This window comes from Acomys russatus, chromosome 20 (assembly GCF_903995435.1).
Source record: "Acomys russatus chromosome 20, mAcoRus1.1, whole genome shotgun sequence".
NCBI classification, from domain to species: domain Eukaryota; kingdom Metazoa; phylum Chordata; class Mammalia; order Rodentia; family Muridae; genus Acomys; species Acomys russatus.
Window position 1 is genome coordinate 44,940,674 of NC_067156.1, and position 13,813 is coordinate 44,954,486.

Consider the following 13,813-nt stretch of genomic DNA (forward strand, 5'->3'; position numbering starts at 1 on the left):
TCAATAACCATGCAGCTACCAACAGGGTCAGCTCCCGAGGTTTGCAACAACTACAGAGATGGCACAGGAAAAGTGTCCACCAAGGAAGAGAGTCTCCACCCGCAACCGAGTCTCACTCCTGTATACCCGGCTGCTGCTTATGAAGATAAGTGAGGAGACAGATCTCTGGGTTGGCGAGGAAGTAGGCACAGCTACCTCTCCTCAAGCTGTGTCAAAAGAAAGTAAAGGGGTAGCAGAAGAGAAATAGAATGACCGGCATCCTGGGACCCAGCTTTTTATCAGCGCTGTCTTTCCCGTGTCATTTATAGTTTTGGACCTTAAGTTGGCCACAAATCACATGTTGAAAACAGAACCAGTTCTAAGAGTGGGTAGAGAGTGCCCTGTTAGTGTGCAGTGGGCCATAGACCAGCCTGCACTTACCTTTGTAAAATGGGCGACCGGTGAGGATGTCTCCTCTGTTAGCAAAGCCTGGGCCCCGGGGACACAGGGTCTCATATTCCTTGGTGCCAGGTTTAGGGCACTCTTCACACTCGGTGCCCCAAGCTGCCCCAACTGCGCAGCAGCAGGCGTCCATGCGGAACTTCCCAGGAACGGGCTGGATGCACTCGTCCTCGTCCAACCTCAGGAAACAGTGCTCCGTGCGGATGTCTGTGTCAAGAGTTCAAGGGCAGCCTGAGTGTAAGCGGGAACCCTTGCTGCATGGAATGTCCCAATACCTGTGCAATGCCTCAGAATCAATGGGCCCCCGGGCTACCTGTCCTTCTTAGCTAAAACCTTCACCTCTCCTAAAGATCATTCCTTCTTCTGGTGGTGCTGGGTGGAGCTGACTCCCACATGGTGGGCTTGGAGACAGACTTAAAATGAGAAATCAGTCTGTCACCACCTCGAACGGACGCCACCGTAACAGTTATCTGGGGAGAGTGAAGGTGTGTGTGTGTGTCGGGGGGGGGGGTCTTAGGATTATTTAACTCTCACAAAGAACCCTGAAAAGTTCTCCTGGTGACATGACTCTTCTAGGCCAACAATCACATCTTGCATTTTTCTCATCAGAAAAATAATTTCCACGCTGGACTCCTCTTTGTTGTCCTCAGCTTAACGTCTTTTTGCAGCAGCAGCGCCACTTGTTAGTGTCTAGTTGGTCCTGTTAAGGTCTAGTCCTGGGCAGCAGTGCTCGGGGTTAGGGTTCAGACCTGGGGACAAGCAGCTGAGGTGCAAACTTAACCAAAGTGGCCCTGGCCTCCAGGTTCTCCCAGCATCCCTCAGTCCCTACCTGTTACAGAACATGGCTGGCATACCCAGCCCCTACTTTGGACTTTCCAGCCCAGGGACTAGGCTTCTTCTCCCCCAGAGGCTTTTCACTATATAATCCAGACATTTTGGTTTCCTGCTCCCCCCCCCAACCCCCTCTGCATTTCCTGGCTCCTCTCCCTCTTGGTGCGTGCTTCCTCTCTCTGCCACGCCCATCCTGCTTTTCAGTCTCCCTATTCATGGCGACTTCATTGGCCACTTCCTGTGAGGTTGGTGAACACGCCCGAGAGCTCCACCCAATAAACCTAACTTCATACTTTAACTTGGCTTGAAATGGCTTATTATTTATTTCATCTCTAACCCTGAGTAACATACATTTCCAAGGATCAAAACTAAGAAAATGTGTGTGTGTGTGTGTGTGTGTGTGTGTGTGTGTGTTTAAAGAGCAAGCATGGTAAAGTTTCACTCTGAGTAGTACGGAGCAGTGTGTCGATATTAACCGGAAGCAAAAGTCGCACAGGGTGCCACTTCCCAAAGTCTCATCAGCACAGCTTCCCAAACACAGGTCTCTGAGTTGACTTGACCCAGCCCTGCCACCAAGGAAGGAAGGATCTTCGTGAGACATGAAGGGTTTAGTCACTAAGTTTCAGTTAAATGTAGGTGGTCTGAGGGCCACTGAAGGTATCTACTTGGGCGTCATACTGTGATAAACTGGGAGCTGAAGATGTGAAATGTCTTTGTATCTGGAAAGATAACTCTGTGTCTTTATTATGAATATTCATATCAATGTTTACACCAAGAATTGAAATGACCAGAGTAGGGGGCAACAAAAGATGTGTAGATACTTTGACTGGCTTGCAAACAAACTTAAGTGGAAACATGGATGCCAGCGGCACGTGTGCTTGGGAGTTTGCCGCAGTCCCTGTTGTTCCCATGTGTGTCACTCACTTAGTCACCTTACCTCCTGCAAACACTTGAGATGACATCCCTATTTTATACGAGGCTCTACTGTAGCAACTCATCACTAATTTGTTCTCAGCATCTTCACGTTGTCACATGCCAAGCCTCTCCAAACCAAACATTCTCATGGCCTCAGCATGAATCAACTCAGAACGGCTCAAGTAGCGACAAAAGTTTTCATTAAGTACACGGCTCAAGAGGGCAGTATTGTTTTAAAGTACTACAAAGGCTTGCTGTACAAGAATAAGGGCCGCCCCCCCCCCATATTCCCAGCGAGCTCTGTAAAAGCCAGATGTGGTGGTGTGCTCCTGTAACACTAGCTCTGGGGTAGTGAGGGCAGGCAGGCTCTGGGGAGTCATTGTCCAGCCAGTGTAGCCAAAATATCAAGCTCTACATTCAGTGAGCGATCAAGTCTTGAAAGAAGGTAGTGAGCCACAGGAGAAGTTGACTTCTGATGTACCCATACGTGTACCCATATTTGCACACATGTGCTTAGACATGCACACACCCCCAAACAAGGAAATCAATAACATAAAAAAAAAAAATGGAAAGAATTTTATTTTCCCTGTTGGAGTATATATTCTTTCTAAATGATTCCATATGAATCACAATACCACTTTCTATCATATTTAAATATGCTGTCAAAATTCACTTAAAATGAAGTTGCTGCTATAGTGAATTAAGCTCTGCGGTAAAGCAGAGCTAGCCACTAGTGAAACTATTGATACATTTGAATACGATTGCCTAATATGGCATTGCCATTGCTCATGCTCTGTCTACCTTGTTAAATTTCAAACACAACCATTTACATAAATGTGTTTCGCAAACTAAAACTTTACTATTCCATAGTTTATTGGGAAAAGTAGTCTTTAAAAGAAAAATTGTTGCTCACATATAACACATATAATTAATGAGAGCATCTTTTTCCAATACAAAACTCAAATTCTTTCAGCTATGGCATTGGGAAAGATTAAGGTCAAACCACCATCAATGTGTAGTTGATAACAAGTTTGTGCATTTTAGATCTTTAGAAAACAAAGCATTAAGAAAACCTACACTTTAGATTTAGAGGAGGGAGCAAGATGATTGACATACTTTTGCCCCTCCCTGCCCCCTTGTCTGGAAAGTACAGTTACAGTGAACTGGTACATGCCAACTTTTTAAATTCTAGCTTCAAAATATGCCTAGTTTTCTTCTTCTCCTAACTTAGTATGAATAACTCAACTTGTCTAAGATAACAGAAACTAATGATTAAATGATAATTTTTTTGGCTTTGCTTTAAAATTTTTTTAATAAAACACATTTTAATATCTTGGAGTGATTCTCCCACTCAAACAGTAACTCATTTAAAGCAAATTTCTCATGTATAGACTCTGGCTTTGGACTGGCTAAAGGACAAGGAATTGATGGTTAGCTTCATGCACGTGGACAGAAAGGCACCCATCTTACCCAGGCACACACGGCCAGTTCCATCTAGGGTAAGGCCCTCAGGGCATTCACAGTGGAAAGAGCCTTTGCTGTTGACACAGTGTCCATTTGGACAGACGCCAGGAAACACCTCGCACTCATTGACATCTGTGGGGAAATGCATTAAGCAGAAGGGTAAAGATGTTACAAGTAGAAAAAGCAGCTGTGGCCTCATTTCCTGTGTGGTGTGCTCAGTCTGCCACACAGCGTGGACCATTACTTGAGTTAAAGCACAAATATTCCACAAGGCAGCCACCACCTTTCCTGGGCACCAGCTGTGCAGACGTCCGCAGCTGCGCTTGTCCATAAAAGTGCAGCCCAGACACGCTCGCTCCCCGGCCAGCTGTTCTGTGCCTTTGAAGGCTGGGGACTTCCTTATGAAATTCCTTCGACTGAATAAAGAAGAGAAATGGGAACCGCAAAGCTGTTTCCTAAGATCACTGTGTGGGTTCCACTGAGGTATTTTTTTAACTGAAATTTCAAGGGTCTTGAAATTTGTGACTAGCTCCTTGAGAGTGAATAGCAAGTTCTTTAAGGGTCTGTTTCATTCGAGAACCACACCCACCTTCACAGGTCACGCCTTTGATCCTGGCAAACCCTCTTGGGCAAGCTGCATCTGTAAGAACAACATGACAGAGTTTTATTTCTTTATTAAAAAAAAAAAGAAGAAGAACATATCCATCTCAGGCACAAGAAACAGTAGGAAGGAATTAAACTAAACTTGAAGTTGGGTCGCCAAGGCCATGGCCCCGTTGTCTTCAATTCAGAAAGCACTTGGCTTGCTCTGGTACCTCTATCAGTGATCACCCAGTGTGAAATGATTTCCCCAACAATTCCTCTCTGGTCCAATTGGCAACTGAATTAAAAGCAAACAAGTCAAAGCCTCAAGTGGAATGGCCACTGTGTCCTACTGGGACACATTCAGGTGGCCACTGTGTCCTACTGGGACACATTCAGGTGGCCACTGTGTCCTACTGGGACACATTCAGGTGGCCACTGTGTCCTACTGGGACACATTCAGATGACGATGCAGGCTTTGAGCTCATCCTGTTCCGTATCTAGGATGCTTGGAAGGGCTGCTTCTGAGGAAAAATCAAATGTGCCTTTCAAGAGGAGAATAAATTTCACCGGGAAGACGTTTTTGGGGAGAAGGCAACATAGCTCACTAAGGAACGTGAGAGAAGGAACATCTGCCCTTTGAACTTGATCAGGTCTAAAGGCCTGCTCAGGCTCCTACCTAGCTCACAGCGCTCACAGGGGCTCCCCCAGGCAGCCCCGAGAGTGGCACAGCATTCAGACTTCAGGGTGGCTCCATTAATGTTCACTTCACAGCGGTTGTCCTGGATAGTGAGCCAGCATGTCCCTTTCAGGCTGTCTGAAAAGGAATAGGAGCAGTTGTGAAGGTTTTATATGGGCAGGAACTGAACTCTGTGTACACCGAAGGTATTTGTTACCACATAAAAAGGTATTAATCCTTAAAATTGTTTTAACACCCTGTTCTTTGAACATACTGCCATGTCCCTGTATTTAAACATGGCATAAATCAAATACTGATCTGCACTATCTCACACATTGTGGCCATTAGTATGACTGCATCTATTAATAATCTAGAGAGGAATAATCACTGTCTCCCAAGGCTGGCACTAGGGATATGGTAAATTGCCATGAACACCATAACACACGTGGAAAGGAACATCCTTCATGATATGTGCTCTGATAGTTAAGAACAAAGACACCTCATTTTCACTCTTCTCTCATTCCTCACTGAACAAGGCAGCCAAAATGTACATTCTATTCAAGAAGAGCTAGTATTTCCCTAATTGAAGACATGAATTTGATTGATAACTTGGAAAAAAATCTTAAAAAGAAAGATGGCAAACATACGATGATAAAACATAATGATAAGCCCACTAGTAAGTAATTTCTTGATGGTACAAGGTATATTTTCTTTTAGGTATTTTGTCCTGCATACTTAACAGGAGTTTTAGCTCTAGCTCTAAATTGAAATATACTTATTTATTGTCAATGATTTGAGAGGACATAGAGAAATATAAACAAGACATAAACATCACCCAGCAATCTGACCACTTGAGATAGCCACTCCGAATTTTAAAAATATCTCCACATCCCATTTAACTTTTTAATTTTAAATGGTAAAATCCCAGTGAGCTAGTGTGGACATCCAGCTTCTGACTCCAGGTGCAGTAAAGGGAGTGGTCTGCGGGGAGCTTTTGGTAGAATAGCAGGTTTTAATTGAACAAAGAGCAAATGACAACTGATTTTGAAGCAGTGATAATGAACTTATTCCAAGCTGATGGGCAAATGCTAACTGCCGATACGACACATGTTTAATGTTCTTTGTAGAGTTGTGGCTTTCAGTTAAATGTGCAGGATACCGGCAACATTCCTGATTAATTGTAAATGCTTATCTCCAGGTGTGCAGCCCCAAAATCTGCATTTTTGGCATTCTCCTTAGATGATTCTGATAGCAACCCTTAAGCACATATTGCTGCACACATCTTAGGGATATTAAAGTATACTCCCACAGAATTTGTTGTAAACTCATTTAGCTTTATCTGCAAAGCTTTACTTCTAAATTCAACAATAAAACAATAAACAAAAGTGACTTTTTAAACCCAGAGTGGGAACTATGAGAGAGTTAAGTTTCAATCCCCACAGTACATTTCAACAAGAAGTTGTCAGGGCCCAAATCCTCCGGGGGTAGAAATTAAACTAAAGCAGTAATTTTTTCCCTTGACCTAATATAAAAAATTGTGAGCAAGGGTGTGTGAGGAGCTGGGTGAGGGTGTGGGGTAAGCTGAGGGTGTGGGAGGAGCTGGGTGAGAGTGTGAGAGAAGCTGAGCATGTAGGAGGAGCTGAGTGAGAGTGTGGGTGGAGCTGAGGATGTAGGAGAAACTGGGTAAGAGTATTGGTGAAGCTGGGTGAGGGTGTGGGAGGAGCTGGGCAGAGATCCTGGGACAGGGTATGGGAGGAGCTGAGGGTATGGGAGGAGTTGGGTGACAATGTAGAAGGAGCTGAGTGAAGTGTAGGAGGAGCTAAGGGAGAGGTGCTGATGAGGGTATGGGAGGAGCTGGGTGAGGGTATGGGAGGAGCTGGGCGAGAATGTGGGCAGAGCCAGAGTTCTATGTAGTCTGACACAAGGGACAGACAGCGAGCGGGATCTGATGGCAGGGAAGCTGCTGTTGCTCTGTTACATGAAAGTTAGGGACATGGGGCAAGGGTGCAGACCCCAGGGCAGTGACAAGGCACATGGGTCTGGATTATATGGCACTACTAAATTAGATCAGTGCAACCCAGGAAAGGTGAGCCAAATACCCGGTTCTGGAAAGCTTAGCAACACTAACCAGTCTTTTTTGTTGTTGTTTTAATATTTATTTATTTATTGTATATGAGTGCTTTATCTGCAGAAGAGGGCATCAGATCCCATTATAGATGGTTTTGAGCGACCATGTGGTTGCTGGGAATTGAACTCAGGACCTCTGGAAGAGCAGGCAGAACTCTTAACCACTGAGCCATCTCCCAGCCCACAAAACCACATTTAGTATATCTGATGGATTAACTCAAAACTTTGTAACTATTCTTAGTGACCAGTGTGAAGTCACAGGAAGTCTAACTATAAACAAAGCAGCATTTTCATTCCTTTACATATTTAGTGACTTAGACCCTGTGGCTTGAGGTGGAGAGATGGCTCAGTGGGTAAAGGTGCTCACCAACAAGCCTGGTGACCCGAGTTCGGCCCCCTGGGATTCACATGGCAGAAAGAGAAGCAACGGAAACAGTCGATTTTATCATAATGAACGAAAACATATAAGACACTGGCTGGGGAAATGTGGTGGTGCTTAGTTGTGGGCAAATGGAAGAACAACTTAGTGATTTGGGAATGAAACATCTTTGTTTCATTAACAACTATAAGGACAAAAGGCCAAGATGATAAAGGTCTCTCTGATGAATCAGAAAGGAGGATGCCTTTGAGGCTCAAGTGGCATACAGACTGCTTTCTCAGGTATCTTGACTAATGCTGAGTTCATTTCCTTTATTTAATAACTCCATCTTCATTGGAAACTGTGCCTTAGCAAAACTGTCACTGCCTCCATACCTCCAGCATGGGTACTTAGAGCCCTGCCCCAGACTTATGGCAACTGATTTTTTAAAGAAAAGCTGAGCAGTGCTCCTTTTTCAGTGTCCCCGATTCACCAGGAAATGAAGACATGAATGACTCCAAAGATGGTTTCACTGATAATTTGGGATTTGGTCATTTCTACTTAAAAACAAATAGGTAAGCTAGCACCCAACTCTCTGAGGAGACAATGATGAAAATACTTGCATTTTTAGTTAAATAGGAAATTACCAATTCATTTTGGCTAGATAAAAAATCATGAACTGCCCGCTTGGGTGTAAAGCTGGATATCTTCCTACTTAGAACACTCAGTTTCTTTTAGAGGTGGCTATTAGGTAGAGTTGGGAACCACAGCGTGCCTAGTAAATGGAGCCGTTGCCCCTAGACTCAGGGAGAAATGACTAGGGCAGGACTTTGACCTTAACTTTATACATGACATTTCTTCCTAGATCAAACCATCTTGCTCTGCATGTATTCTGTGTCATTACTAAGACTTAAGTACTTAAGTCTTAAGCAGGCATGGTGACCCGAGCCCATAGTCCCAGGACGTGTGAAGCTGAGGCAGAGGAATTGTGAGTTCCCAGTCAGCCTACTCTGCATCAGGTTCTAGGCCAGCCTGGGCTGGAACTAAACCAGGAATAAAAGAACTGGCCTTAGACATTTTTTCAGTCATATTATCATCCCTAGAGATTTTCCAAAGCGAGTGAACACTTATCTTCTTTGCTTTGGAGCCTGTCAACTTGTGACTGATGAGAGGAAAGGAAAATACCGAACCACCTCGATATGCGTTAATGTTTAAAAATCTCCAAATTCTTGTCCTGTGAACTGAATCCAAATCCCATCACGTCCTTGATTATGACAGCAGGTTTAAAGCTCTGTGATGGGGATTTGACTGTACCATGCCTAAGGGATTCCAAGGTAAAATGTGCGTAGACAGAAATGCTTACAACCATGGCAGACAGCACGTGTCTACTGACATGAAAGGAGGGGGTTCTAGAACCTAACAGTTTAAAGCCTGCCTAAGCCTCGCTCTTTCACCCTCTTCCTGTCAGTTCTGTTTTCACCTCCAGAAGGCTGAGGTGTAGGATGATCTTCCCCTGGGAAATCCTTGTAGGAATCTTACCTATGCAGATCAGTCCAGTGGAGCTGAGCTTGCTGCCAGGAGAGCACTCACAGTGGAAAGAACCGAGGTTGTTCCTGCAGGCCCCATTGACACACGGGTTGCTCTCACATTCATTTACATCTACGACCCAGAAGGAAAAGATTCCATTAGAGTTGCCATGTGTTTCTGGAAAATATTATTCCAGCAAGCCACGCTATGCCAGAATGTCTGGGAAACTTGGCTCTTATAATTTTAATATGGATCTATGAGGCCTGAAGTGAATGGAGGAATGAAGACATGTGTTCTACAGGATGCATAAGCGTCTACCTGACTGGGGACTCAGTGGGACCATAAGGAACAGCCTATTTGGAAAAGGTTTTAGTAAGAGCGGCTTCACTGGCCCTAACTATAGACAGGTGATCGGCTTTGCTGTGTAATAGGTTCTAGCTCCAGGTGCAACTCACCGGCACAACAAAGGGTGATTATTTCTGTGAAACTTGGAAGACAAAATGTACCAACACTGGCTTTCGTTCTACACTCCTAGAAACAAACCAAGAGACGAAGCCTGGGATACCCTTCCTAGCTACAGGATTCTCCCCAGTTGCCATCCACCACTCTCTTTCTTGAGCTGTTTGTACTTCTGTGGTTAAAGAATTGCTTTACACGACTAACTTTGGCAAGATAGAAATTAGGAGACCTAGAGCTGGGGCCGGGCGGGGGAGTCGCTCAGGCTCGGGACCCGAGTTCAGTCTCCAGAACCATTAAAAACAGAAAGAGAACTATCCAGGTTTACTCAGCAGACTCCATAATTACTGACCTCAGTATTTAATCAAATCGTATACCAGTAATCTCAGCAATTCCTGTTGGTATCAAAAGCAGATAGAATCACAGTACGCCTACATTTTCAAGAGGTGGCCAAGAAATTCTCAAGGTTAAAAAGTTAATTAGCATAACGCGTGAGTTAATAAATGGTAAGCACAAGTCTCAGTTAAAATATGAACAATAACACTAGGGACACTTTTCATACAAATTCAACCACTCAGCTTACAGAGGTCATCACTCACACCCCACCTCTCCCTGCCTAATTATCCCAAACATGCCAACACACCTCAACACTTTTAGGTTAAACAGTAGGGTTTCTGAGATCCCAAGGAGGCATTCCTCTCTCTGCATTGCTTTGGATTTAATATAGGTACTTCTTTTTTTTTAAATATTGGAGGAGACATGTAAATAAAGCAGGAAGGCTATAAGGCTTGCTCCTGACTATCTCAAATAAAATGTAACTAAACTGGTCCTGAAAGGGGCAGGCTCAGAATTGACTGCCACACAATGGGTTTAAAAACGGCAACTCAAAAATCCGTGTAAAAGGGCCAAAGACATGCTAACATGGGGAGGGGGAAACGTCATGGAGGCTTAAACTCTAAACAAAGAGCTACACATAAGCAAGGAATGCTGAGAGCAGGAAAGGGACCTTAATTGATTATTCAACACCAAGTGGTCAGACCCCAAAACATATACAAACAAGTAATGTATAGGCTGAGCAGGTTACATGTATATATTTAGGAAAACACACACACACACACACACCTAACAAAAATTAAATAGAGACCATGAACTTAAGAGACAGGTACATGGAAGGAGTTGGAGGGAAAAAAGAGATGAGGAGAGAATTATATAATTATATTTTAATTTAAAAAATCTATATAAAGCACAATTACTGCTATTTCAGAATGACTAAAGAGGTGCCCAGGTATTAATTTAGTTCTTGAACTATAAATTACTATGGGGAATACAAGTGCGTTTTGCTTTCAGGTTGCTTACAGTGGAAAAGGACCTCCTAAAAGAGAAATAAAAGTATTTATAGTACACTAATTTAAAGGAAAGCAAATATTCTGTAATACTAAAACCTTTTCATGAGAACACAAGAGAAAAAAACTAGAGGAGCAGGAAGTAGGTAACTCATCTGAGGGTATCCCATATTTAATTCTCCAATTAATTAATTTATAAGAAGATTCCCCCAAAAGATAAGTGCCCATGTCATAGTTTTACAAATACCCATTTTGAATTAAGTAACAGTGAGCTCAAAGGCTATAAACACATACAACGGCAACTACAAATAACAACTATTTAGTTTTCCCTTAAATACAATGTTTTTATGGTATAAATGCCATGGAACCAGAAATTGAAACAGTTCACTGTACATTTCTGGAAATAAACTTCAAAGCACATCTGGTTTACATTTAACTAGTTATGTCACTGGAAACACAATCTAAACCACAGTGCTTGATGTAAAAATTTTAACTTTCACAGATTCTCCAAGCTCAAGCAAAATGAAATAATTTTTTTTTGGTAACTTCAGCCTAAAATACAGAAGAAGGTCCTGCTTGTTGTTAACTGTTGTTTATTATATATTCAAATCGGTCTATTGAAAACATGAATTACAAACAAAATAAGCGAATAGAGAAAACACATATATAAAAGGTTGAAGTTGACAACGAATCTGGTAATGATTTTGTCTAGCTCTTAGGAATGAGTGAAAAAAGAATACAGTGAAAAGAACTTAGGCTGACAAACTGACTGTATGTGGCCCGTGTGTCAGCAAGACGACTCCAGGAGAGAAGAAATGAGTCGCCTCTGGGTCTATACATACATAGTGTAGGGGAAAACTTTTGAAGAAATGCAAATAACTTAACAGTGAGTAAAACATGTCTTGGGTAAGTTTCCTGTGTAAATCATTTTTAAAAAGAAATTTCCATCAACATCATAAGGTTGGAGCCAAAATATCTCTCTATCATTTATCTGTATTTATACAAATGAACTTCTTTGCTATGAATGACAGATAAAAGTCATTTCCATATCAAAGGAAAGGCTAAGGTTTATTAAGAACAAGTGCCTTTGAACAAAATAAGCCAAGATGTCTCTCTAACCTTCCTTGTTGGCTGATTTGCCACTGAAGTGCTTTAACATTTATGTGGTCATCCAACGTTTCACTATTAAATGTCTTTTTACTTGTTTGGTAGGTCACTTCTCAGTACCTTTCAACTCCTACTTGTTTTGACAATTCAGTGGACGTATCACAGAACCAGAGCCCAAACACGTGGTTCCCACTCTTTTTCCCCCCTGATCACCAGAGGGCAAGGCTGCTACAGATGGGAAACCAGCTTCAATAGCTGACAGTTCTGAGCTAATCGAGGTGACATCTCATCTACTTTTGCTTTTTAAGTTTCTTGAGAACTAGACAAACCTACCCTTCAATAGAGACCCGAATTAGTAAAATGGATAAAGGTAGCAGATAGGTGACTACCCAGGACAAAGGAAAATATTAGACAGCCTTTATCTCATCCTTCTGAAATAAATACAGGGAAATCTTCCCAGACAAGCTTTTCTCAGAGCAATGCTGAGGGAGAATGGGTGTTAGGAGCGAATGGAAGCCAGAACATGGAAACTGTCGCATACATAGCGGAGGAAGCTGAGCTGGTTTTACTGAGAGATGTTCCTTACTCTTAGAGAACCCACTCATCATCTGTGGAGAAGAAAGGCCATGTACTCCAACCCGGCACTGATGGGGGTGTCCTACCATGTACCCCAACCCGGGACTGATGGGGGCGTCCTACCATGTACTCCAACCCGGCACTGATGGGGGTGTCCTACCATGTACTCCAACCCGGGACTGATGGGGGTATCCTACCATGTACTCCAACCCGGGACTGATGGGGGTGTCCTACCATGTACCCCAACCCGGGACTGATGGGGGTGTCCTACCACGTACCCCAACCCGGGACTGATGGGGGTGTCCTACCATGTACCCCAACCCGGGACTGATGGGGGTGTCCTACCATGTACCCCAACCCGGGACTGATGGGGGTGTCCTACCATGTACTCCAACCCGGGACTGATGGGGGTGTCCTACCATGTACCCCAACCCGGCACTGATGGGGGTGTCCTACCATGTACCCCAACCCGGGACTGATGGGAATGTCCTACCAGAATATAAGGAAACAATTACTTCAGCTAAACTTACAAAAATATGATTTTATGTAAATGACTACTTTTCTTTACCACCTACACCTTTTGGCTAATTACTGTTCTTCAGAGGTTCCCCAGCCCACAACTCAATGCAAACTTAGAGCTGTGCTTTGTAGTTGCGTTCCACTGACTTCAGCTGAGACATTTGTGTTGTGGCATCTTGTTCAGTAGTCCTAACTTGTTTCTGTCCACAAGAATGCTTTGAAGTTAAAGAAGAAGATGAAAAGAGGATGCTAAACATCTTAAAAAAAAATAAACAATGATGCTATTATACTTTTCCTGGCTATTGGGTTAGAGAGGAACAAATGCACCCACAGAAGAGGGAAGGGTTATTCTGCAATAATTACTATGAACTTTCCTAAAACAAGTTACTATTTGGAAGTAGTAACTGAATTTGAGCATATTTATAGGAGTTGCCTGCAGGCCCATACAGTGGAAAGAAAGTGCAGGAGGATAGCGAATAATAGTTATGAATCAGATTATTTTGAAATAGAATTGCCATCAAGATACCAAATCATTACTGAATGCACTCATAGCCTGAGTCTCACCGAAAACAGACATGCCCTTAAGCATTTAACTTGTTCAAGCAACTTGCACCGCATTAAAGAAGTTTTAAAATATTGACTTATGGTCTATGAACCCAAATGATACCCTTTGACTTGTCAAACAGAAATGGTAATTTTCATAAATTATATATTTCAGTGTGGAATTAGTTTCATATAGGCTCCAAATGTTTTTCTGAGTCAAGATTTTTAACACTGGGCTGGAGAAATGGCTCAGAAGTTAAGAGTACTTGTTCTTCCAAAGTCCTGAGTTCAATTCCCAGCAACCACATGGTGGCTCATAACCAGCCATAATGAGATCTGGGGCCC

At 43.0% G+C, this 13,813-nt stretch overlaps 1 protein-coding gene across 1 annotated transcript in view; it reads right to left on the minus strand.

Annotated features, from left to right (window-relative positions):
* Fbn2 (fibrillin 2) overlaps positions 1 to 13,813 on the minus strand; it is a 202,684-nt gene that overhangs the window by 69,159 nt on the left and 119,712 nt on the right. Inside the window, exons 20-24 of the mRNA XM_051163405.1 lie at positions 8,937 to 9,056; positions 4,913 to 5,050; positions 4,241 to 4,291; positions 3,658 to 3,783; positions 421 to 648 (exon numbers count right to left, since the gene is read on the minus strand). Of these exons, the coding sequence (XP_051019362.1) occupies positions 421 to 648; positions 3,658 to 3,783; positions 4,241 to 4,291; positions 4,913 to 5,050; positions 8,937 to 9,056 (663 nt within the window). The remainder of the gene's footprint in view (positions 1 to 420; positions 649 to 3,657; positions 3,784 to 4,240; positions 4,292 to 4,912; positions 5,051 to 8,936; positions 9,057 to 13,813) is intronic.